General features: G+C 46.5%; 1 protein-coding gene across 3 annotated transcripts in view; it reads right to left on the bottom strand.

Moving 5' to 3' along the window:
• Positions 1 to 16,957: 16,957 nt before the first annotated feature.
• CACNA1E (calcium voltage-gated channel subunit alpha1 E) overlaps positions 16,958 to 24,556 on the bottom strand; it is a 333,421-nt gene continuing 325,822 nt past the window's right edge. For 2 of the 3 annotated variants that reach the window (XM_068985906.1, XM_068985907.1), the window contains 3 exons: positions 20,616 to 20,796; positions 19,262 to 19,452; positions 16,958 to 17,488 (listed from right to left, as the gene is read on the bottom strand). In XM_068985906.1, coding sequence (XP_068842007.1) covers positions 16,958 to 17,488; positions 19,262 to 19,452; positions 20,616 to 20,796 — 903 coding nt within the window. Of the gene's footprint in view, positions 17,489 to 19,261; positions 19,453 to 20,615; positions 20,797 to 21,833; positions 21,963 to 24,556 lie in introns of all 3 variants that reach the window. The other variant, XM_068985905.1, reaches the window with a different exon arrangement.

Here is a 24,556-nt window from a genome sequence, read left to right as displayed (position 1 = left end):
AGGAGAAGGTACTGTGATGCTCAGAGTGATACATTTTGAAGATGGAGGAGGGGTCCAGACACTAGAAGCAGAAAACGGCAGGCAAGGAATTCTCCCCTAGAGGCTTCAGAAAGAACCAGCCCTGCAAATGTCTTGATTTCAGTCCTGTAAAAGTGATCTTGGACTGTTGACCTCCAGATCTATAAGAGAATAAATTTGCATGGTTTCAGGCCACTCGTTTGCATAATTTGTTGCAGCAGCAACGAGAAACGGGCACATCACCTTAACTAACTTGCTGGCTCCCTCATTGGAAACTACAGACTCGTGCGTCCGTGTGCCACACCAACCAGTCCTCAGATCCTGCCTAATCCTCTCCTGAATGGACTCCTCAGTTCTGTCCACTTCTTTCCATCTCTGCTGTCATTATCCTCGTCCGGGATAGTGGATCTCTCCCCTTTGAACCCAGTTCGTCTCATTTCAGCTGAAGTGTTTTTGTTTTTACAGATCAGACTGTGTCTTTCCTCTGCTTCTAACCACCTCAGTGGCTGCTCACTGACTTCAGGATGAAGTCCTGGGGACAAACAGAGTCAAGGTTGGAGGATGTGTTACACCATGGCTCCCACAGTCTCCTGAGAAACGGGATCCTCTTGGGTTTCTCAGCACTAATCTCAGGGACTGATGAGGGCTGGACTGTGGTAGGCAGGGAGCAGGTAGGGCCCAGTGTGATAAATGGGAACTGCCCTCCAGCCTGGGTGTTCTGCCCTGTACAAGCCTTGCCATCACAGTGCGATTTCAAGACTGATGGGGTGCAGCAGCGGGAGGCATCTCTTGGCACTGCTCCAGATAACCTCCACCGAGGACAGCTTCGGTGTTGTGCTGGGGAATGGAAAACCTGGAGAAGATGGTGAAGCCTCCAAAGGGTTTGATGTGACCCTTGCTCACTCACATTATCGTCTTTAGCTGTGTATTCCCAGAACAGAATGTGGTGGCCAAAAGACTGTGTCTGTGCCTTCATTTCAGTTCAGTTACTCAGTCGTGTCCGACTCTTCGTGACCCCATGGACTGCAGCACACCAGGCTTCCCTGTCCTCACTGTCTTTTGGAATTTGCTCAAACTCATGTCCATTGAGTTAGTGATGCCATCCAGCCATCTCATCCTCTGTCACCCCCTTCTCCTCCTGCCCTCAATCTTTTCCAGCATCAGGGTATTTTTCAATGAGTCAGCTCTTTGCATCAGGAGGCCAAGGATTGGAGCTTCAGCTTCAGCATCAGTCCTTTCAATGAATATTCAGGGTTGATTTCCTTTAGGATTGACTGGTTTGATTTCTTTGCTGTCCAAGGGGCTCTCAAGAGTCTTCTCCAGCACCACAGTTTAAAAGCACCAATTCTTGGGCACTCAGCCTTCTTTATGGTCCAACTCTCACATCTGTACATGACTACTGGAAAAACCATAGCTTTGACTATACAGACATTTGTCGGCCAATTGATGTCTCTGCTTTCTAGGATGCTGTCTAGGTTTGTCTTAGCTTTTCTTTCAAGAAACAAGGGTCTTTTCATTTCATGGCTGCATTCACCATCCACAGTGATTTTGGAGCACAAGAAAGTAAAGTCTGTCACTGTTTCTGCTTTTTCCCCATCTATTTGCCATGAAATGATGGGACTGGATACCATAATCTTAGTTTTTTGAATGTTGAGTTCTAAGTCAGCTTTTTCTCTCCTCTTTCACCTTCATCAAGAAGCTCTTTAGCTCCTCTTCACTTTCTACCATTAGGGTGGTATCATCTGCGTATCTAAGGTTGTTGATATTTCTCCCAGCAATCTTGATTCCAGCTTGTGTTTCATCCAGCCTGGCATTTCACATGATACTCTGCATGTAAGTTAATAAGCAGGGTGAGCATAAGCAGCGCTGATGGACTCCTTTCCCAATTTTGAACCAGTCCATTGTTCCATGTCTGGCTCTAGCAGTTGCTTCTTGACCTTCTTACAATTTCTCTGGAGGCAGGTAAGGTGTTCTGATATTCCCATCTGTTAAAGAATTTTCCACCATTTTTTGTGATTCCCCACTGTCAAAGGCTTTAGTGTAGTTAGTGAAGGAGAAGTACGTATTTTTCTAGAATTCCCTTGCTTTTTCTGTGATCCAGGGGATGTTGGCAATTTGATCTCTGGTTCCTCTGCCTTTTCTAAATCGAACTTGTACATGTGGAAGTTGTCAGTTCATGTACTGTTGAAGCCTAACTTGAAGGATTTTCAGCATTACCTCACTAGGATGTGAAATGAGCACAATTGTACGGTAGTTTAACATTCTTTGGCATTGCCCTTCTTTGGAACTGGAATGAACACTGACCTTTTCCAGTCCTGTGGCCACTGCTGAGTTTTTCAAAGTTGCTGGCATATTGAGTGAAGCACTTTCACAGCATTATCTTTTAGGATTTTAAATAGTTCAGTTGGAATTCCTTCACCTCCACTAACTTTGCTCTTAGTAATGCTTCCTAAGGCCCACTTGGCTTCACACTCCAGGATGTCTGGCTCTAGGTGAGTGACCACACCATCGTGCTTTTATGGTTCATTAAGATCTTTTTTGTACAGTTCTGTGTGTTCTTGCCATGTCTTCTTAATATTTTCTGCTTCTGTTAGCTCCTTACTGTTTCTGTCCTTTCCTGTGCTCATCTTTACATGAAATGTTTCCTTGGTATCTCTCATTTTCTTGAGATCTCTAGTCTCTCCCGTTCTATTGTGTTCATCTATTTCTTTGCATTGTTCACTGAGGAAGGCTTTCTTATCTCTCCTTGCTATTCTTTGGAACTCTGTATTCAGGTGACTATATCTTTCCTTTTCTCTGTTGCCTTTCCTTTTCTCTGTTGCCTTTCCCTTCTCTTCTTTTCTCAGCTATTCATAACCTTTTTACACTGTTGCATTTGTTTTTCTTGAGGCTGGTTTTGGTCACCACCTCCTGTACAATGTTATGAACCTCCATTCGTAGTTTGTTAGGCACTCTGTCTATCATATCTAATCCCTTGAATCTATTTGTCACTTCCATTGCATAATCATTTGATTTAGGTCATACCTGAATGCCCTGGTAGTTTTCCCTATTTTCTTCAAATAGAGTCTGAATTTTGCAAACAGTAGCTCATAATCTGAGCCACAGTCAGCTCCTGATCTTGATTTAGCTGACTGTATAGAGCTTCTCCATCTTTGGCTGGAAAGAATATAATCAATCTGATTTCGGTATTGTCCATCTGGTGATGTTCACTTGCAGAGTCTTCTCTTATGTTGTTGAAGAGGGTGTTTACTATGACCAGTGCATTATCTTGGCAAAACTCTGTTAGCCTGTTCATTTTGTACACCAAGGCCAAATTTGCCTATTACTCCAAGTATCTCTTGACTTCCTACTTTTGCATTCCAGTCCCCTATGATGAAAAGGACATCTTTTTTTGGTGTTAGTTCTAGAAGTTCTTGTAGGTCTTCATATAACCATTCATCTTCTCCGGCATTAGTGGTTGTGGCATAGACTTGGATTACTGTGATGTTGAATGGTTTGCCTTGAAAATGAACTGAGATCATTGTGTCATTTTTCAGATTGCACTCAAGTACTGCATTTTGGACTGTTCTGTTGACTATGAGGACTATTCCATTTCTTCTAAGGGATTCTTGCCCATAGTAGTAGATATAATAGTCATCTGAATTGAATTCACCCATTCCTGTCCATTTTAATTTACTGGTTCCTAAAATGTTGGTGTGGGTCACTCTTGTCATCTCTTGTTTGACTGTTTCCGATTTACCTTGATTCATGGACCTGACATTCCAGGTTCCTATGCAATATTGTTCTTTACATCATCAGACTTTACTTTCACCACCAGACACATCCACAACTGGGTGTCATTTCTGGTTTGGCTCAGCCTCTTCATTCTTTCTGGAGCTATTTCTCTGCTCTTTTCCAGTAGCATATCGGACACCTACTGACTTGGAAGGAGGGGGTTCATCTTTCAGTGTGATATCAAGTATCATGGCTGCAGGGATTATTCGATGTATAACTGGAATTTGGGCCCAGATCTCTTGCTTTGTGTCAGTGTGTTTACTAAGCTGTGTTTACATAAGGCACCCCTTCCCCTCTCAAACCTTTCCCAGCCCACTGTACTCCCATCCACGTCAAGCCATCAGATCTCAGATTCTGAGGGTGAGAAAAGCAGTATTTCCAGTATGCCTGGGAACTGGGCCTGGATTCTATCCTCTATTTCTGGGTCCAAATAGTTGGATGTCACAGCTCTTCCTTTGAATTCCTTTGGCGTGTGTAGTTCTGTTTGTGCTTGGTCTTTCCCTAAGACCTCCTGGGACTGTTGCAGGGGAGTTAGAAACAGGCTCTGGGGTGGGGTTGAGGGATGTGAAGACTCAGGTTTTTTGTGCTTTTATCAAGGAAGATAGTCCATAGCTTCCATTAGATTATCAGAGGAGTCTTCTGGACATGTGAGCAAGAGGGCCTCCTTAGTATTTCTCTGCTGTTTTCTTCTTTTTTGAAAGTTGTGCTAGGGTGGCTGCAGCCTCGTGTGGTTTTCCAGATTCACAGGAGACCTCCTTAATCTCTGGAAAAACCCATGTTAGAGTTTTTCTAAATCTTAGGTTCCTCATGTATGAACTGGCTTGGGCCAGAATTAACACCTAAGCTCCTTCCCGCGTTAACATTCTGGTTCTATGATTTCCATGTGTTATAGAATCATTTAAATATCAGCAGCTTGAGGCTTTAGGTATTTTATGTATATATGTGGTCCAGCATGCAGAAGCAGTTGTTTAGTCTCCAAGTCCTGTCTGACACTCTGCGACCCCATGGATTGCAACATGCCAGGCTTCCCTGTCCTTCACTATCTCCCAGAGTTTGCTCAAACTCATGTCCATTGAGTTGATGATGCCATTTAACCATCTTGTCCTCTGTCACCCCCTTCTGTCTTAACCTTTCCCAGAATCAGGATCTGTTCAATGAGTTTGCTTTTTGATCAGGTGGCCAAAGTATTGGAGCTTCAGCTTCAGAATCAGTCCTTCCAGTGAATATTCAGGGTTGATTTCCTTTATGATAGATTGGTTTGATCTCCTTGCTGTCCATGGGGCTCTCAATAATCTTCTCTAGTATCACAGTTAGAAAACATCAGACCACAGATTTGGAAACAAGGCCCCAAGGCATGAGAATCTCCTTCCTGGATGGACTCAGTTGTTAACACATGTACCATTAATTTGTGAGTTGTTTCTTATTTCAAATTGCCTTGAATATTGCTACGTTTGTGTGTATGCAGTATTTTTAATGTTGCCATTTACTTTATTGCTGCTTTTATACTATTTCCCACTAATGTTTCTCCCATTTTGTTATTAAATGAAAATGGAAATAGAAGTGAAGAATAAGCAAATTAGGGCTTGTTTCTCAAGACTGGAGGCATTATTTAAAAATAGATATGTAATAATGATTTGCTTACTTTTTAAAGTTTAATTTATTCCCTTCTCATTAGAAAGCTGTCTATGGATCAGATAGTCCTCTGTGTTTCACTGACAGAAAGGGAATGCCCACCCAGCATATTCTTCTGCAGGACTTCCCTGGAGCTCAAACGATAAAGAATCTGCCTGCCATGCAGGAGACCAGGGTTCGATCCCTGAGTTGGGAAAATCCTCTGGAGAAGGAAACGGCAACCCACTCCAGTATTCTGGCCTGGAGAATTCCATGGGCAGAGAAGCCTGGAGGCTACAGTCCATGGGGTCGCAAAGAGTCAGACACCACTGAGCGACTAACACACACACTGAAGGGTTAAGTTTCTTGGGTTTAGGGGAGTTGGGGAGTGTACTTTTATGTGACAGTGATGACAGGGATCGTGTTCCCAGACTTTCTTCAAATGCCTATCATGGGGCAGGCCCTGGCTATTCTTTCTTTCCTTTTTTGGGCTGGGAGTGGACGTGAAGGTATGTGGGGTCTTAGTTCCCTGACTAGGGATTGGCCACACACCCTCTTTATTAGAAGCACGGTGTCTTAATGACTAGACTGCCTGGGAAGTCCTGGCTATTCTCTTTATATGCAACAACTAGTCTGGTCTATACCACCACCCTATGAGGTAGTTGTTATATTTTTCCATTTTGTTTTATTAAGAATATTTTTTTTTGATGTGGACCATTTTAAAAGTCTTTATTAAATGTGTTACAATATTGCTTCTGGTTTATGTTTTGGGTTTTTGGACAGAAGGCATGTAAGATTCTAGATCCCTGACCAGGGATCAAACTCGTACCCCCTACACTAGAAGGTGAAGTCTTAACCACTGGACCACTGGGGAGGTTCTTACTGTTCCATTTTAAAGATGAAGAAAGTGTTAGGTTAAGTGGCTTGCTCAAGGGCCCACAGGTCATGAATGGTGGTGCACATATTTGAACTCAGTTGGGTCTGACTCTAGCGCCTGCATTTATAGCCTCTCTTCTTTCTCTCTGTTGATTCATATACTTGAGGTGTTCTAGAGCTGTCTACACCTGTGACTCATCCCAATATTTTGTGTTTAAGGAACTGACATCTTGGTATTTGGTTTGGGAGTTTTCCTAGCTTATCAGCAAAGGAACTTGGTATACAAGTAAAGACACGTTTTTAATATTGTATAAAATTTAGGTTAAAGGTCATGTGTTAGGGTAACCAAGAGACGCTCAGAATCATAACACAGAAGCACCAGAGAGAAGTTCAGAATAGTGTCGTCTTTGTTTATATATGTTCCCTAGTGCCATTACCCTGTGAAATACTACGGACCTAAGGTCTAGATGAGAAGGGAACCAAACAAACCCTGTGGAAATTCCTTACAAACCACCCTTTGCCTGAACAAACCAACTGGTTATTCCATGAAAGAATGTTGGTAAGGAAGACTGTGGCTGACATTCACTCTCCCCAGCGCCCACGGTGATAGAAACCATGGGAAAGACATTGTGACCAGAAAACACACATTTGAGTTGGACAAGAATTTAGAGATTTCCAATCCAGCCTCCAAGGAACTAGGCCATTTTCTCACAGTCAAAACTATACAGAAATGTGGTGCAGTAGTGCTCACTTAACAAAATTATGTTTCTTAGGGCTTCAGAGTTTATTTTTGATGGAACAGCAAAAATGGGGGGCTTACCCTAGAATTCCAGGTTTTATTTAATTGACAAAAGAATTATGCTGATTAAAATAATAAACCCAATACTAGGAGTAAGAGATGATGATGGGGAGAATGAGACAAAAAGTTGTTCTCAGCATGGAAACTCAAAGGGCTCACTGAACCCACGGACTGATTCTTTTTATTAAAGGAGCCATGATGTTAGATGAGGAATGATATGCGTGGAAGGGAAGAATGGGCAGCATTTCCTGAAAATCTTGGAGTGTCTGCTCCCTCCTGAACTTGGCAGGGAGTTGGTATCCCATCATCTTCCCTTCCTTTAGGGGGGCAAGTTGATTATAGTTTTATTCATGAAGCCCTATGTTCCATAAAGAGATTCTCTGCCTTCTTTTAGAGAAGAGTGTGTGTGTGTGTGTGTATGTGTGTGTGTCTGTGTGTCTGTGTATGTCTGTGTCTGTGTGTGTGTGTTATAATTTTATTTGGCTGTGTTGGGTCTTCATTGCTGCACAGGCTTTTCTCTATGTTCATGTGTGTGTGGTGTCTGTGTGTATGTGTGTGTATATGTGTGTGTATATGTGTGTCTGTGTGTGTCTGTGTGTGTGTGTATGTGTGTGTTATAATTTTATTTGGCTGTGTTGGGTCTTCATTGCTGCACAGGCTTTTCTCTATTTTCATGTGTGTATGTGTGTGTATGTGTCTGTGCCTGTGTGTGTCTGTGTCTGTGTCTGTGTGTGTGTTATATAATTTTATTTGGCTGTGTTGGGTCTTCATTGCTGCACAGGCTTTTTCTCCAGTTGCGGTGAGCAGGGCTACTCTAGTTGCGGCACATGGGCTTCTCACTGCAGTGGCCTCTTTTCTGATCTTCTGATCCGTAGTTGGACGCGTTACTCATTGCGCCTCTGGCCCCGTGCAGTGGCTTCTCTTGTGACACACAGGCTCTAGAGTGTCCAGGCTTCTGTAGTCACGGCAGGTGGGCTCAGCTCTTGTGGTGCCCAGGTTCTAGAACACAGACTCAGTAGTTGTGGTGCATGGGCTTAGTTACGCCCATGGGCATTTGGGATCTTCCTGGACCAGGGATCAAACCTGTGTCTCCTGCACTGGCAGGTAAATTCTTTACCATTGACCCACCAGAGAAGCCCTCTGCCTGTTTTTCAATTCTTCCCCCAGAGATGGTATTTTTCTGATCAGAAAAATCTGCCCAACTTTTTCAGCTTCAGGGAACTAGTTTGTCTGGTTATTTATTTTTTTCTTTCCTGTAAGACAAACATTTATAATAGAAGAAAATCTTCTAGGACAGGATGTCCCAGAACTTCAGGAAACCCTGGAATTCCTCATAACCAGATGGGTTGAGAAGACATCCACGTCTGGAAGCTTTTGCCACGCCCATCCCCCGTTTCCCACTGAGCATCCCTGAGAGGAAAGTTTCACTCCCATGATCTTCTTTTTGAGTGGGAGCAGAGAAACACATGGTTTCCCTGGTGGCTTGGACGGTAAAGCGTCTGCCTGCAATGTGGGAGACCCTGGTTTGATCCCTGGGTCGGGAAGATCCCCTGGAGAAGGCAATGGCACCCCACTCCAGTACTCTTGCCTGGAAAATCCCATGGACAGAGAAGCCTGGTAGGTTACAGTCCATGGGGTCGCAAACAGTTGGAGATGACTGAGCGACTTCACTTTCAAAGAAACACATTGAATGCATGAAGGATATCAGGCTGATGAATTCTTTACAACAAGGTTTTATTTATTTTCTTGGACCACATCCCCCCCCAAAGAAACATGAAAGTTGTTCGTCTTTCTTTAATTTTTAATGGTTTTCCTTTTGGATCCAAACGAGCATCTATGTTACAGGATATCCACCTGGTCAACATGCAGTGCTGAACTCTGGCTTTGGGTGAGATGCACCGATACTGTGGGCGGGCCAGCACTGGCTGCCAGTCACACATGGTCACTGAAGGGATGTCAGGCTGGCACGCCACACCGCAATGGATGCTGCCTGTAAGGAAGCGTCTGGAGCGCCTTGACTCGCACGGGTTTTGTAACACAGGTGGCAGCGTTTTAACAGCCTAAGGCAGAGCACCCAGTTTGCCTTTCAATCCCATCTGAAGTGTGCATCCTCTAAGAGCAAACCAAGGGGTGGAATGTCCTGACCTTGGATACCAAAGGGCAGAGGGTATGACCTGGACACCCTGTTGTCCATTTCCTTGCAACATTATCCTCTGAGGCTGTTAGCAGAGTGCCGTGTGGAGTCTGAAATTTGTTCATGATAAAGCTCCTCTCCTATGCCACTTGCCGCCCCTCCCCCCTTTCCCCTCCCCTCCTCCCTCTCCCCTCCCATGACACTTGTGCCACTAGGAAGGTCAATGAAATCTGTCCACTGTTGGCACTACTTTATCGAAGCACAGCTAAAGTCACTGAGGTTGTTTTCAGGCTGCTTGAAAGCAAGAACCTCCTTTCTCTCCATCTCCCAAGTCTGGAAAATTTTTTCCAGGGCTCTATGAATCCTCTGAGGCCTTTAAATCCACTACCTAGGGTGGAAAGAGGCCGTCTCTAGTACCATGCTAACGAGTTGGTCCGTGATCTGGCATAAATGAGGATTTCAGGTCACATGCCTTCCTCTTTCTGGGACCAGCTGGTATTTCCCACCTTAACCTTGTCTTTGTTCTAGAGTTTGTTTTCCTCACCTCTACCCAACTCGTCCCAGCTATGAGATGCTCCGCATGCTAACTTTGTTAGATTTTTCTCCTCCGTTTGTTTTTATGTGTGAGTTCCAAATCATGGAGTCAGTTTGAGTGGAGCTGGCTGGACAGCTCTCTAATGCCACCAAGAGGGAGGTTCCTCTGCAATCAACAGCACTTAGGGTGGCTTTGTATAAATTTGGCTTGGTGACAAAACCCCAAGATAGAAAAACACTGATTGATGTTTGGCCTGCAGGCTAAGTATATATCTCCACTGGTAGCCATTGAAATACAATACCTATGTTTTTACTAAATCTGTTGGAATCTGCTTAACGGTATATAGCTCCATATCAAATGTAACTAAGACCAGACTACAGTAGACTTTAGTTGGCAGTTAGATTACATTGTTTAGCCCTCATTTCCTGTTACCTTTATTTTTTAAAGTTGATTAATGGCACTTTGAGTTTTGGAGTGTTTTTTCCTGCTCATCCCTTATCAAGGTATCTAATAGGCTTGTTTTGAGTGGTGGTTCTTGGTGTGATGCAGGCCATCGCTAGAAGAAATTAGAGTATTGGAAAGAAAACTGAGTCACCAGAGAAGGTCAAAGTTGAATTTGGTAGCTTTGACTTAGTCCCCTCGCAGGTTGGAGGGTCCTCCTCTGAGTGAACCAAGAAAGAAGTGGTACTGCCTGATATACATTCTAGAATCTGGTCCAGAACACGGAGAATAATCCATTCTTATCTCTGACAAACTGGCAGAACATACACATACACACACACGCAGAGAAAGCTCCTTCCAGATTTGCAGTGCTGAGCAGGAGAAGGTGTCTCAGGAGGATCCTACGTGTTGTGAGCATCTGACCTAAGACTGGCTCAGTGTCCACAAAGATGGCACTGGGAATCTCTGAGCATGAATACTCAGCTGCCTTCCTGGATTAAAAACAAGAAAGTCTAGATTTCTGTTGTCATTAAAAGGTAAGAAAAGGAGGAAGGGGAAGATGGGAAAAAATAGAGGGTGAAATTAAAGCAAAATCCTGGATTCAGGTTTCACTAAACATGAAGTTTCTTTAAAAAAAAAAATGCTTAGAGCAATGCCAAGACTAAATGGAATATAGGGAGTGAAGACTTTTCTAAGCTGATTTGTAGAGAATAAGTGCTTTATTAAAATGCTGAGTTATTAACTTACTTCCAAACACTTGACACACCCACGAACTAGCCAAGCATTAGTGCTTTAATTTTACCAATGAGGGAAACCTTACGCTGAAGGCATAAGTTACTACAGAAGGCTGTGGTAGCATTTATTATTTTTGATTCCCAATAATTTTCATTTCCCAAATTACTATGCCCTTAAAAGTTTTTTTAAAATCTTTCCATAAAGACATAAATTTTTTATTAAACATGTCCTATAAAAATCCCACATCCATTTTATTATTTCCTGGGCTTCCCTTATGTTTTCAGTTTTTCAGTATTCTAGATAACATATTAAGTCCCTAAGAGGAAAAGAAATAAGAGACAAAAGCTGACTTAGAAGGAAAAAGAAGATAAAAAGGAAACCAGAGAGAGAAGCTAGATTTGGTACTGTGTAACCTCAGATTTTTGACTTAAGTATCACATCATTAAACTGGACAGAAATTAATTCCTAAAGAGAAGTTAATTTAGAAACACTGCAGAGCACGTATTTATCCCTCCCTGCTGTTCCAGAGTAGGTCTTGTATCAAAAGATGCAACTAGCCAAACCAAACCAAAATCCAAACTAAACACAAATCCCCTTTTCTCTTTTTACCTGATTTACTCAACTCTTTCAAACCCCCAGAAATAAGAATTCAAACTCAGTAATTTACATAATAGCACAGCTTAATATAAAATCCATTCTTGCATTTAGAAGGTCAAGATACTAGCCATGTTTTTGGCATGGGGTGGGGAAGGAATAGAAGGAAACAAGACTATAAAAATAGAAAGGCAGTCTGGGGACACTCCAGCAAAGTGATGAGACTTTAATCTGAGTTCCATTCCTACTTCTTAACTGGTGTGAATTTTAAGGGCAGCGTTCCAGGCCCTTGGGGAGGATGGGAGAATCTATGAATCTGTTCTCTTTGGCTTGGAGTGATCTCTCTAAGATGCATAAGCTTCAGAGGCTCAAAGCAGAACGGAGTCAAGAGAAGAAAAAGACGGCCATCAGACACCAAGGATGGTTCTGTCTTTCCTAGTCTGTCCCCCTGCCCCACAAGAGGTGTGTCTGTGTTCACTGATAGGATGAATGGCAGCACATGGCAGCTGACAATCACCGGGACAGGCTGGAGGTGAGCCTGCCCCTGGAGTCAGCAGAAAACCCCTGGCTGCTGCTCTGTCGGGTTATTAGACCTGGCTACGATGTCCTGGGTGGTTGAGAGAGGAAAAAACAAAAACCAGAATGTCCACACGGCTGACAGGGGCAGTGTTAATTCATGTAGGCTCTCCTCTGATCGCCTCATGGAAAGGTTGGGTCGTAACTCCTGAGTTAATCTCGTTTGGCTTTTGTTAAAATAAGAGCTTCGGACACGACTGAAGCGACTTAGCAGCAGCAGTGTGGATATATAGTTTTCCAAATCTGGACCTGACTCCTCCTGGGTGGCTGGAGTTAAACCATCATGCCCCGACTGTCCGCTTGCAGGGGGCCCGTGCTGTCCTCCTTTCCGACAGCATAAAGTCCCCTCCTGAAACTCCAGAACAGTGCTCAGTGTTCTGGAATTTGGGAGAGAAATATGGACAGGAGAGACGAGAAGCAAGTGAAGAACAACCTACCCCAAGGCATGGACATGTCTCTCCTCACCCTGATTTTTTGCATACACTGGCATTGGGCCTTTAAGGATCACAAGACATTAACAGATGTGAAACTGGTAAGAATAGCAGTGAAAGTTCCTTAATCTTCTGGTCTCATAAAATCCCTGCAAAACAGGTAACTTTCTGCTTCCCTCCTGTGATACCTATGCCCTTTTCCAATACAACCTTATAAGATGAGGTAAGAAATTAAACAATTTCTCAATTTATCCCTGGCATGACCCACTAAAGAAATATTCTGTCCCAAAATGAGACATCCAGAGCAGGCTTTAGAAATAAGAATGTAGTGAAAAAAAAATTGTAAACTTTCTTAAAACAGCAGAATTATTCAATTTGTTTCATTATTCCAGGAGAGACCTCATTTCCCTGCAGTGGGCATTCATCGACTATGTGGACATTTTATACACACCAGCAGCAGTTCTACAGCTTATACTGTTTCGGATCTCATGAATAATCACCAGGTGAGTCCCTGACTGTATTTCATGAGATTCAAGCATGCCCGAAAGGGCAGAGAGCCCAGCAGATAAGCTTGGACTGGGTAAACTTAACATGATCCCCTGGAGAAGGGAATGGCTACCCACTCCAGTTTTCCTGCCTAGAGAATTCCATGGACAGAGGAACCTGGTGGGCTACAGTTCATGGGGTGGCAAAGAGTCTGACATGACCGAGCCAGCTAAGCACACACACAAAACCTTCTCGGGGGCTGCATCACTGCTAGTATGTGGCAAGATGAGGGCTCTGCTGGGAGGGCACCCAGGCTCATCACAAAGCCCACACCAAAGAGGATGGGTATGGAGGGTGCGTGCCGGCCAGGTGGTGGAACATGGGGTGTTCTCCTTGTGGTCCCTGTGTCAAGGGAAGGCAAAACCAGATCTGGAGTTCAGCTTCAGAGAACTGGTGGTATCAGGGATCTCAGAACCTCACAGGAACGCTGAATGGGGAGAAGCAAAACCCAGAATAGAAACAGATTCCTCAGCTAGAAGAGGACACAGCCTCACGTTGAGCATGGGGGACCCTCAAGGGTACCGTCCCTTCACAGTGCAGGTGATTCTATCCTGACCCCAGCTCACAGGACACCTTGGCCTAGAGCTCTACCTGCTTGTCTGAAGGTCTGCTGGCACTTGGCCCCTCACTGACTGAGACTGGCAGAGGGACAAGTAGATATATAGAGAGAATTTCCCACCAGAAGTATGTCTGGAGCCTTAAGTGAAGAGAGGAGTGCCTATATACAAAGCTAGTTAGAATCTCTCTCTGCCTTGGTTTCTTTTCCTTCTCTTTCCTTTTTTTCCCCTTCCTTTCCCCATTGCTTCCCTTCTTATTTTGAGGGGATCCTGAAGACTCATATTAGCAAAGGAAACTGGACATGTAGCCAAAGACTCTTCTGAGGGGACCTACAGTGCTAAGCTTGATCATGCTGTGTGCCTCAAGCAAGGTGGTGGTCCACCTGGAATTTTTCAAGATGCTGCCATACTTTTTAATGCAAAGAGAAGCAGAGGTTTTGTGATTCAGGAAAGAGGCAGAATCTGCTACCCAGGAATGGATCTCCTGGTTGGCTGTGACAGGCAAGGTTTGGGTTCATATTTATTCAGAGGTGGAAGGAAACCATTAGAAGATTATGCTAATGTGTTCTGTGACTTAACAGAAAATTGTGTTTTATTTTCTGGTCTTGATTGATAGAAGGGCAAATGCAGGCTAAAGGAGACGGAACCTGATTTCTCGGTCAGGGGAAGTGGAATAAAAGAGATGAGTTGGTAACTTCATGTGTACTTAAAAAAAAAGCCCAGGGGGCTGGCCAGGGACCTGTATCTACTGTGCATGATACCCCCCCCTCTCTGGGACCAGGTGCTCATGTGGATGTGAGTTGAAGTTCAGGTGTCCAGGAAGGAAGGCTTCCCAGCACAGCACACTGAGTGTCTGTAATGTCATGTGCAGGCAAATCCCACTTCTGCTAATTCTGCCAGCCTCCATGTCTCCTGTCTCCATGGCATAGGGGTCATTTCAACGCCCTTTCTCAAAACACAGAGCGACGGGCTCACTGGGAAAGCTGCATTGCCAAGGTGGAAGCAAGCAGTTTTGTGCAAAGCAGCCCAGAATAGCAGCACTTGGGCAGGAAATGACACTGAGCGGAGGAAACCTTTAAGACAGCACAAGGCCCCGCGTCTTGAGTCTCAGGCCACAACTCCGCCTCTTAGGGTCTGGGTGCTACACGGTCCCAATCCTAATGACCCCCGGGGCACACGGGTGTGCTGAGCCAGAGAGGAAAGGGAAAACAGTGCTTCAGAGCGGTGGCCTATATGTCTGCCTCACTGGTCTCCTGCGGGGAACTACTTTGGTTGGGGGCTGACTGCGGCCAGGAAGCGCCATCCCCATCTAGGGCAGAAGGCCGGGCCATCACAAATGATTTTGCAGCCACAGCGTTGAATCTGGCTTTTCAGAGCTGATACAATGATACCTTCTTCTATTTCAACAACAAAACAAAGCAAAAAAAAAAGCCCCAATTTCATAAGAAAAATAACAGCTGCCGACTGCTCCTACCTAAGAGGTGAAGTCTGCCAGGGCTGGAGAAGGATAAACAGTATTTATCCGCTATAATCTCAGCCCAGGAGCCCCTGAGTCTTCCCAGGGAGAGCCCCAGGAGGCAGGCTCATCCCCTCCTGGCTGGGGGAGGAGGGCCCTGCCTGGTACCCCGCCTCCAGGTAATCCTTCCACCTGATGGTGTGGTGCTGGGAACAGGAGAGGGGTGTAAAGGGATGGTCCCCGAATGGATAATTGACACTGTGAAAGGAGCACTGATCGGCCAAGAAAGGACTCTCTTTCTCAATGCTTCTGAGTTTGGCGGATTAGGAACAATGTCCTGAGGTGGTCTTCTGCTCAGCTCCTGCTCCGGGAAGGGGTCATGCCCAGGGGAGTATTCAGGACCACCGGGGCTCCAGGCCTATCAGTTTGTATTCTGAGGCCCCATGGGAGCCTGCTTTGCTAGAAGCAGCAGCCCAGGTCTAAGCTGAGGTATATTTACTCATCACCTTAAAGAATCCTGACAGACTGATCCTCAATCACAAACCAGCTGCAGAAGCTGCCCGTCCGAGGGCCCCTCCCTCACAGGAACGCCTCAGTAAACTCAGATTCTCTCATCAAAGCGTCTCTGGTTTCGGCCTTTCTCATCTCTATGGAAATCCCTAGCAGGTGAGGTGTAGCCCACCTTGTATAGGTGTGTGCGGCCCTCTTGGGGGATGGCCAGGCCCCTGGCACTGGGGCTCACTGGCCTTGGCACGGCATGGGCCTGGCTTGTGGACCAAAGTCTGGGCTGACACTCAGGCAGTATGTGCGAGACGGTGCCGCCCCACTCCACATACCGAATTACCTCTATACTGGTTGGAAAACGGACTCTTGCTGAGTCCCTGAAGTGCCCCCACCACACTTACCCAACCCCTCACAGGGCTCCCCTGTGCCCGGCATCTCCCAGGCTGAAGCCTGTTGTGGCATGGGGCACCAGCGCTAAGGCTGAACTCTGTTATCATCATCTGGTGTCCTGGCCACACTGATTGTTACATACTCTGCGAATATCACCCTCCCCAGAGTGCCTCAGGCACCTCCCTGGACTAGGGGGGCCTCTTAGCCTATACTAATGAACACAGCACCTCCTGAGCGGGTGACAGGCTCAGACAGGACTGTAGCGTCCAGCACCCCAGCTCTCCGCGTCTCCGCCCCTGCCTCTACAGTGAGGGCTGCCGGACTATGGCTTGGCTCATTCAGACCAGCCCTTGCTGCTGCCACCACGGCACCCCGACCCCTTCCTCTTCGCTGCTCTCCTCCCTCTCTGCCTCCCGCCCTCGACATCCGATGCTCCTGAACTTAGCCTGTGCTCCTTGCGGGGAAGCAAGCCACAGGGAAACGCGTGAGATGCTGTCGCGGAGGCTGTGGTGCTGGCTGAGGAGGAAGAGCTGGTGAGGGAGGCGATTCCTCTCCCGGGGTCTCCACGACTCCCCCGGTGAAGAGCCAGAACGTCTCCCAGGCTTCTCGGGGCAATGGGCACAGACACAGGCCGGCTCGATTCCCCCCAACGGCTGTAGAAACTGGGAAGCGGGCAGGGGAGGCAAAGCCATCCCGTGTCCCTCCTCCCCTGGGAATAACCCTCCGTCGTTCTCGTGTTTTCTTTCCCCAGCAAAGAGGCAGAACTACGGCAGTGCCCATCTTGCAAAGGGAAATACAGCGATTTGGTGGGTTTGAGTGGTTTGCCTTCTGTCCTTCCCTTCCCCTCCTGATAACTGCGCGGTGTCCTTCCAGCTCTTTCCTCCCTCTTCCTCCCCCCCGGGCCGCACTGGCTTCCCAATTCGGGTCTCGGTTTTTCTCCGTGTTGAGAGAAGAGCATGCATCGGAGGGGGGAGCAGCCTCTAGCACTTGTCGTCTTCTTCCGTGTCACTCAGGAGGTCGCTGACAGCTCCGCACGTCATGCCCGGTCCAGGCCCCCCGCGCCTCCGCCGCCGATAGTGCCCGTTGGGCATCTGCCAGCTGTGCCGCAGGGGCGGGGCCGAGCCAATGGTGTTGGACCGGCCCAGGCTGGTGGCCACGGCTGCTTCAAAGGTGAGCGTCTCCTCCTCGCCGCAGTCCGAGGCGTGGGAGTCTTCGTGCAGGGCCAGGTAGGGCTCGGAGATGTAGCGCTGTGGGGAGGGGTGGCCCGGCCGGGGGTTGGAAGACTCGGGCAGGCCGGCATCATTGCTCTCCAGAGCTTGGGAGGTCAGTGGGGAGCCACCCTCGCTCCCATCAGCTGGTGGGGAGATGCTCCCAGCGTGTCTCATCAGAGAGCTGTAGGAAAGGAGGGGCCGAGGCTTGGGAGGGACCGGTGGGAGCTGCCGCCGACTTCGTCGTGGGGTGCTGGAGTCGGAGATGGAGGGGATGGAGCTCTCACTCAGGGACCCCGTCCCCTGTGTGGCAGGAGAAACATGGCTTGTTAGCCTGGGTTTGGCATCCTCCCTACCTGGGACCTGGTTAAGCTTTCTAACCCCTCCTACCGAGAGCCACTGGAACCCCCTCTGTTATCGGGTTGGCCAAGAAGGTCGTCCAGGGTTTTCATTACGATGGAACAGAACACCCAAATGAACTTTTTGGCCGGCCCAATACCAATCACAGCCACTCAGGGATGCAGAGATGAAAGGAGATTGAGGAGCCAGTACTAACTGGGTGTGTCAACTTTCATTATGCTAATGCATCTCTGTGCTTCCCAGATGGTTCAGCAAGCAAAGAATCTGAGACACAGGTTTGATCCCTGGGTCAGGACGATCCCCTGGAGGAGGAAATGGCAACCCACTCCAGTATTCTTGCCTGGGAAATCCCATGGACAGAGGAGCCTGGAGGGCTACAGTCCCTGGGGTTGCAAAGAGTCAGGCACAATTGAGCAATAAGCACACACGCATCTCTGGCATCAGAAGGTCTGGCTGGGGCCTGAGCTCCTTCATTTCTACTAATAACAAGCTCTCAGATGTTTGTTCCATGGAATAAACACACTGAGTAGCAAAGATTCAGAAAGCTCTATCACGTGGCACACTAAAAGAAAGCCTTGAAGTTTTAGGAAAGACAACTCCATGGAAGGTGAATGAATGCCCTCGAGTTGCTCTGTCTGGGATAAGTTCTTGGGAATTGGGTCTCAAGACATGGCAAATACCTTCCCTCACCTTCTCCTTCTGTATCTGTGTTTTCATTGGTATGCTGATGTTAGCTCGGCTTGTACAACCAGCTACTCATCTGCTAGCTCAGGCCTGACTTGACCTGCTCACCTAGTCCCCAAGGTCTCTGAGATGGTAAATGGACCTCCAGGGAGGCATTTCTCAAGGTGTGTGTGACCTAAGAACCACCTGCTCGGGATTTTCTGGGAGATTCTTGGGTCCTTCCAAGTGCAGATTTCTGGGTTCTCCTTTCTGGTGGGTGTCACTGCTGAAGCAGGTCTCAGGAATATGCAGTTATAACAAAGCCCAGGTGATTCCATTCTGCACTGAAACTCGCCACCCCCGCTCTGGAAGCACCCTTCTCAACAGCCTCTAAAAGCTGTCTATGGAAGCCCTTCCTCTTTCCCATTGCCACTGAGTGGGTCTGCCATCTGGCCTCTGACAGCCTTGGAGCGAGGTAAGGCAGGGAGCCAGGGATGGCGGTGGGGAGGGAAACAGGGCCAGGGAATGTTTTCACACAGCTCTGGAACTATTTCTTAGACTGGGCTTTGTTTCAGGAACAGGGCAGAAGGAGAGATGGTCTTCCTCTTGGGATAGCTGGAAGCTAGATAAATTGGGTTGATCTTTCGTATCCTGTGTTGAGAGAGGAATCACCATTCCAACCAATACTAAGGATCATGCAATTAGTCAAAGACTTTTTTTTTTTCTGCCTTAAAAAACCTTCCTTTCCTCTGAAATCCGCCTGAGATATTTATGAACTTATTTGTTGTGACTTTGTAACTCTGATTTCAGAGGACCCAGTTGGACTGACCCCTAGACACCACTGTCTTTCTTGGGGTACGCTCTGATTTTCTGTGAATTTTTATCATTTCTGAATGCGTAAGCACTAAGTAGCTAACCTCTGTGCACAATGGATTCAGCTTCCTGTGAAGGTGAGGTCTGCGTGAGTGCCGGATGCACACATTTCGCATCCAGTGTTAAAAGCCCGCCCTTCCCTGTCTTCCTGCAGAGGCTTGGCTTCCTCTCCACGCTCACCTGTCTGTTGGGGGTCTGTGACCTGCCTTCACTGGGAGACCGGGACTGACGGCGCTCCGGGGACTCCCAGTCAGCCTGGGTCCCTCGCTCCTCGGAGTTGCAGCGGGAGACGTCAGGAGAGAGAAGATGCTTTCGCTCTTTCGATCGTCCCCGCTCTCTGCCCCCGGAGCGGTGGGTGTCAGACTTGTGGCCTATGAAAGATGAAAAAGCAGTGAATCATAACTCTGCCCATCCTGGCTGCTGAACAACTCTTACAGCCTGGGACCGAGCCTCTCAAGGACCCTGACTTCTGCAGGCATGTCAACAGGTGATCTGAAAGGGAGGCAGAAGAGAAAGGCTGGAAAATTAACCTTTTGTGAAGAGGTAAGTGTGCAGGTTGTCACTGGAAAGACTTACAAATCCAAGGATGCAACTGTTCTCTTATGCTTCTGTTTGTGCTAGATATGATTAAGGTGGAAGCTCTGCCAGCAGTGTGGCCCAAGAATCCTCTATGTCCTAAACATGTGTCCTAAAAAGTGTGTAACTTTTTAGGGGGAGAATGGCATTAGGGGAAGGGCATTAAGAAGCTGCTATGAATGAAATGATGGATATAGTTACTGTAATGTCCTGAGACTGAAGTCAAAGGATTTCACTTCTACTCAGGAAGATCCCTGGGAGGAGAAAATGGCAACCCCCTCCAGTATTCTTGCCTGAGAAATCCTATGGACAGAAGAGTCTGGCAGGTTACAGTCCATGGGGTCAAAAAGCTTGAGACACGACTGAGGGGCTGAGCACACACGCTCCTTCTCTGCCACTTACCTGCCCTATGATATGGGGCATGTTATTGGTTTTTTATCTTTCTTTCTTTGTTTGGTAAAATGAAAAAACAGCTTGAATAGTGATTTGGCTGAAGAACAGCTTGAACCAAACTAGTGATTTTCTGGTTTTATCAATATGACCCCTTCCCTTAAGACACAAAACAAAACTCAAATACATAAACTGATTCCAGGTAGCATCGTCTGGGTTGAGGTGGAGTTGGTGGGTGAAACCCAGAGCCTGCCGGGGGGGTGGTCTCTAATACATCCCTAAGGCGGAGGAGTGGTTTGTAGAAGGCCCTTGAGAAACCTCCACTTTCATGATTTCTATAGCCTGGTCTGGCAGAAAGAAATCTCATTAGCCTTTGTGATGACTAGGGAGTTTTGTTGCTGTGTTTCACAATGTGAGTCAGATAGGGAACCCCTTTTATTAAGGAGCGTTCTTCCTTCACTCCTCTAACCCTGTCTTTTGTCTGGATTCTGTTGCCATGATTTTTCAGTTCTTATCAGGATCAGCCCTTCAAGAGCAGGAGCACCGCAGAGAGTGAAGACCTTCTCACCTGAGTCAGAGTTCAGACGGTGGGCTGACAGCCTCAGGGAGGAGTGGTAACTCCGGCGCCGTGACTTGTAGGTGTTTTCGCTGCTTCGCTCCATGGAGAATTCCTCCAGCCACGAGGAATTTGAACGCTTATCACGAATGGTGGAAAATGAACGTCTCATGGAGCTGGGGTCTGTCACCACCTGGAAACGTGAGGCCCCGCCCCACCCAGGAACACAAGGTATGAATTAATTACTGAAATAGTCTAAAAGTAAGGAAGATAGAAGACTGAGATGGTTGAAGATGCCAACTGTCACCTCCCGCGACTCCCTCTCGTTCAGACCTTACGCTGGAGGAGGCTGTTCCAGAAAGCATCTTTACGTTAACATGGTCACTGGGCTGTTGCAGGGCTCCTTGTCATGCTCAGGGGAGCAGGGAGCTAAGTGTCCTCTGCAAGCTGCCCAGAGCCATCTACCCCAGGGACCCAGCCAGGACCTGCCGTGAACTTTGAGCTGCTTTGAAATAAGTGAAGGCTACTGTCAGAAAGTCTCCACGATACAAGAAGCGTGGTTTTGCCTTTTCGTATCTTACCCTCCTCAGAGAAGGCGCTGTTCTACAGCGCTAGAGCTTAGGAGAGCTGGTAACTGAATAGATACTGCAAGGCTCCTGAAAATGCATTGCTCTCTCCATCAGCCCCACCCCAGCTCCACATTAAACTTGGGTAGTTTGATTTGCCATAGATATTAAAACAGATCCACAAAAATTTCTTGTCTCTGTCAAAACCTTGATGTAAGACAGACAGACAGAAAAAAAGAAGCCAGGAAAACAGACAAAGGAATGAGGTATGGTCTGTGCTGGTTAGGACAGACAGTCCTGACACAGAGCTGTGTGTGTAAGTAACTGCATATGTGCTAGAAGAGCCAGGAACAGAGAAAAGGAAGGAAAAACCCATGGGGAACATCCTGGAGAGTATTTCTTGCCTAGCCAGTGGAGTCGTGAGGATGTGGAGCTCATCCAGAGGCCCCACCCTTTTGCTGGCTGGCCTGTTGTGGCTAGACTGTCATTGGAAACACAGTGTGGAGGAGCATGCTCCATAGAGAAGGCCCATAAGCCAGCTCTTAGAGAGGCGTGGCAGCAAGTCAGGGCTCACCTGAAGATGATGTCAGATGTGTTTTCATAACCCACCAGTTCAATACAGCCCAGGATGCTACTGAACACAGTAGTGGTGGTTGCCTTTTACCTGGGGATCCACAGTCAGGCGTGGCATAGAAGATGCCTTCCCAGAGCCCGCATGCTCCTGGGTGTCCGAAGGAAGGTAGATGCCATGGTTAGAGGGCTGCACGCTTTTTAATTCACTAACCTCTGGCTCCTAGAAATAAACACACAGCCAAGCTTGTGGGACTTGGTTCCATCCCATAGCTTCTCACTTTCAGTGGATGATTCTGCTTCCTCCATATGAACAATGGCTTTCAGAAGAGAGACATCCATCTCTAAGGTCTCAGTTGTAGGCATATATAGATTTGTGTTTCTGTGTGCACATATGTGGTATACCAGATGTCCCAAAACAGAAAGTTCTAAATAGAATTGAGGGGTAAAGATCACCTTTTCTAGTTAAGGACCATCTTAATTATTACTAAACAGATGCATCAGATCTTACCACTTTATGAAATTTACTTTCTGTAAGTTGCTAGTGGTGGGTTTATTCTTTTAATCTGAAGAATTTGTCAGTTAAATAGAAAGCAGTGTTTTAAGGAAAGCCACCAATTTCTGAAATCTTAAGACATGCTTTTAAGGGCTTTCTTGTGATTAAAACCAAAAAAGGGTGTGGGGAGCCATCTTTCAAGAATGCTCTAGGCTGGTGCAGTCCAATAGAAATATACTGCAAACCACTTGTGTAATTTAAAATTTCCTAGTAATTACATTTTAAAAAGCAAAAATAAATATGAAACAATAGATTTTGTTTAACCCAGTGTATACAGATATTCTCACGGCAACATATAATCAATACAAAAATAAGGCATTTTACATTTTTTGGCACGAAGCCTTTGACATGGGTGTGTATTTTACACTTATAATGTGATCAGTCCAAACTGAGATATGTAATAAGTGTTCTGTTTCCACATGTGGGCAGTAGCTATTGTACTGGTCTATGAGAGCATCTGAGAGCTTTAAGAAGTTGGATTGGAAATCTCTAGATTCCTGCCCAAATCATTTAATTTTCCTGGTTAAGGAATGTTAGTTTGGCAAATGCACATGCTCTATATAGACAGCTAGTATCGCTGCATAAAGAGTAGAGCTGCTTTAAAAATGTTTATCCTGGCTACCCAACAAAAAGAGCTAGGAATATTTTGGACGTCTGGAGATTATACCAGAAAAAGAGCATTTTATATTTAGGAAATGACACCCTAAGGCAATGGGTGTGTGACTAGGGTACTGTTAAAGGTAAGGGTGTCTAAGACACCCCCTTGCCCTCCATGACCATTTGGCTGAGGGGTCCCTGGTATGAATCGGAAGCACTGCCTTCATAGGACAGGATATGTGCGCTTGAAGTTACGGTGTTTGCAGTGTATGCTTTATATAGCACATGTGTCTGGCCTGAAATGTGATAATGCTGCAGTCTGTGTGGTAACAATACTGCACTCTATGGGTGTCAGAGGTGGTGCAAGACACACACAGATCACAGCCACGCCCCAGGACATGGAGCAGGAGTACACAGCGGTGAGTGTGTAGCACGGGCTGACACCTGAACTGGACTACAGACACTCGGACTGACAATGAGATGAACATAGATCCAGAAAGTCCTGGCACTACAGCTCAGCCCTGGGGAACCTGCAGGAAGGATGATGTAATAAAGCCTCCCTGTGAAAGAAAGAACACATGATTGAGGTTTTTCTTAGCAGACACAGCACCAGGCAAGCCATAAAATGATGAGAAGTCCCTTTAAACTGTCTGTACCAATTAGGCCAGGGCCTTGGTGCTAAGTTCCTCAGAAAGGAAGGCGGGGAATTACTCCAGGTATTTTTACCTACCTTATCAAGAACACTTTCAGGCTGCCACTCACACACTGAGGGGAGGGAGGCTCTGGTCTGGTGGTCTCCCCAGAACAGCCATGCACAATTCCAGGTCTCACAAAATGGAGATTCACGGAATGGAATCATTCATTTGTTGGTGCTACTGAAGTATCTCTTCCCTTCCGAAGGGTACCCATCCCATCAGACATGCCACCCACAAGCAGGCCATATGCACATTCCACCCACACATCCATTTGGGAAGCTCTGGGGTATGCAGAGGCATACCCTGGGAGGGGTCAGAAGAACACAGGGATGAGAGGGGGTGAGAAGAACACAGATGCATCAGAATCTAAGTGACATGGAACTCACTTAAAACAAACTGTCTATATAGACCGTTGCAGAGGTCAGGTTTCACCCCTTTTTCTCTCCAGACCAATCAACACCTGGGCTTTAATTCAAAGCTTGAGGGAACTTGACCTCATGGCTTCTGAACTAATAATAGTAAAGTCTGTCATCTCTGGGAATCCTATTTTAGCTTTGTATTAGTAAAATCCAAAATTCCATCTGCCCTCTTATCTCTAAGTTTAAACTCTATTCAATAGAGTTCTTAGAAATTTTGCCCATTTCTGCTCATGAAAATCTTTAGGTTCACAAGCGTGATCTTAGGGACCTCTTTGAATGTATTTGATCTTGTAGAATTGTGACCACAAGGGCCAATTTTCCTGAACCCACACAGAGCAGAGGCATGAGATTCTCCTGTATCTCCCAGCAGACAGCTAATAACTGCCTGGTTGGTGGCACTCATTCTTATGATGACTCATCCTAAGGCTCCCAATCAAAGGCAAGATTTCATTTGTTACTTCTGTTTCTCCATGTGAAGCCCAGGGACACAAACTAAGAGAGCTTGGCCTGAAGCACTGTAAGTTCCTACAGCAGGTAAGGGGCCTCTGGG

This window comes from Capricornis sumatraensis, chromosome 14, assembly GCF_032405125.1.
Source record: "Capricornis sumatraensis isolate serow.1 chromosome 14, serow.2, whole genome shotgun sequence".
In the NCBI taxonomy this organism is placed as follows: domain Eukaryota; kingdom Metazoa; phylum Chordata; class Mammalia; order Artiodactyla; family Bovidae; genus Capricornis; species Capricornis sumatraensis.
The sequence above is the reverse complement of the archived record's forward strand: the minus strand, read 5'-3'. Positions and strand labels throughout refer to the sequence as shown.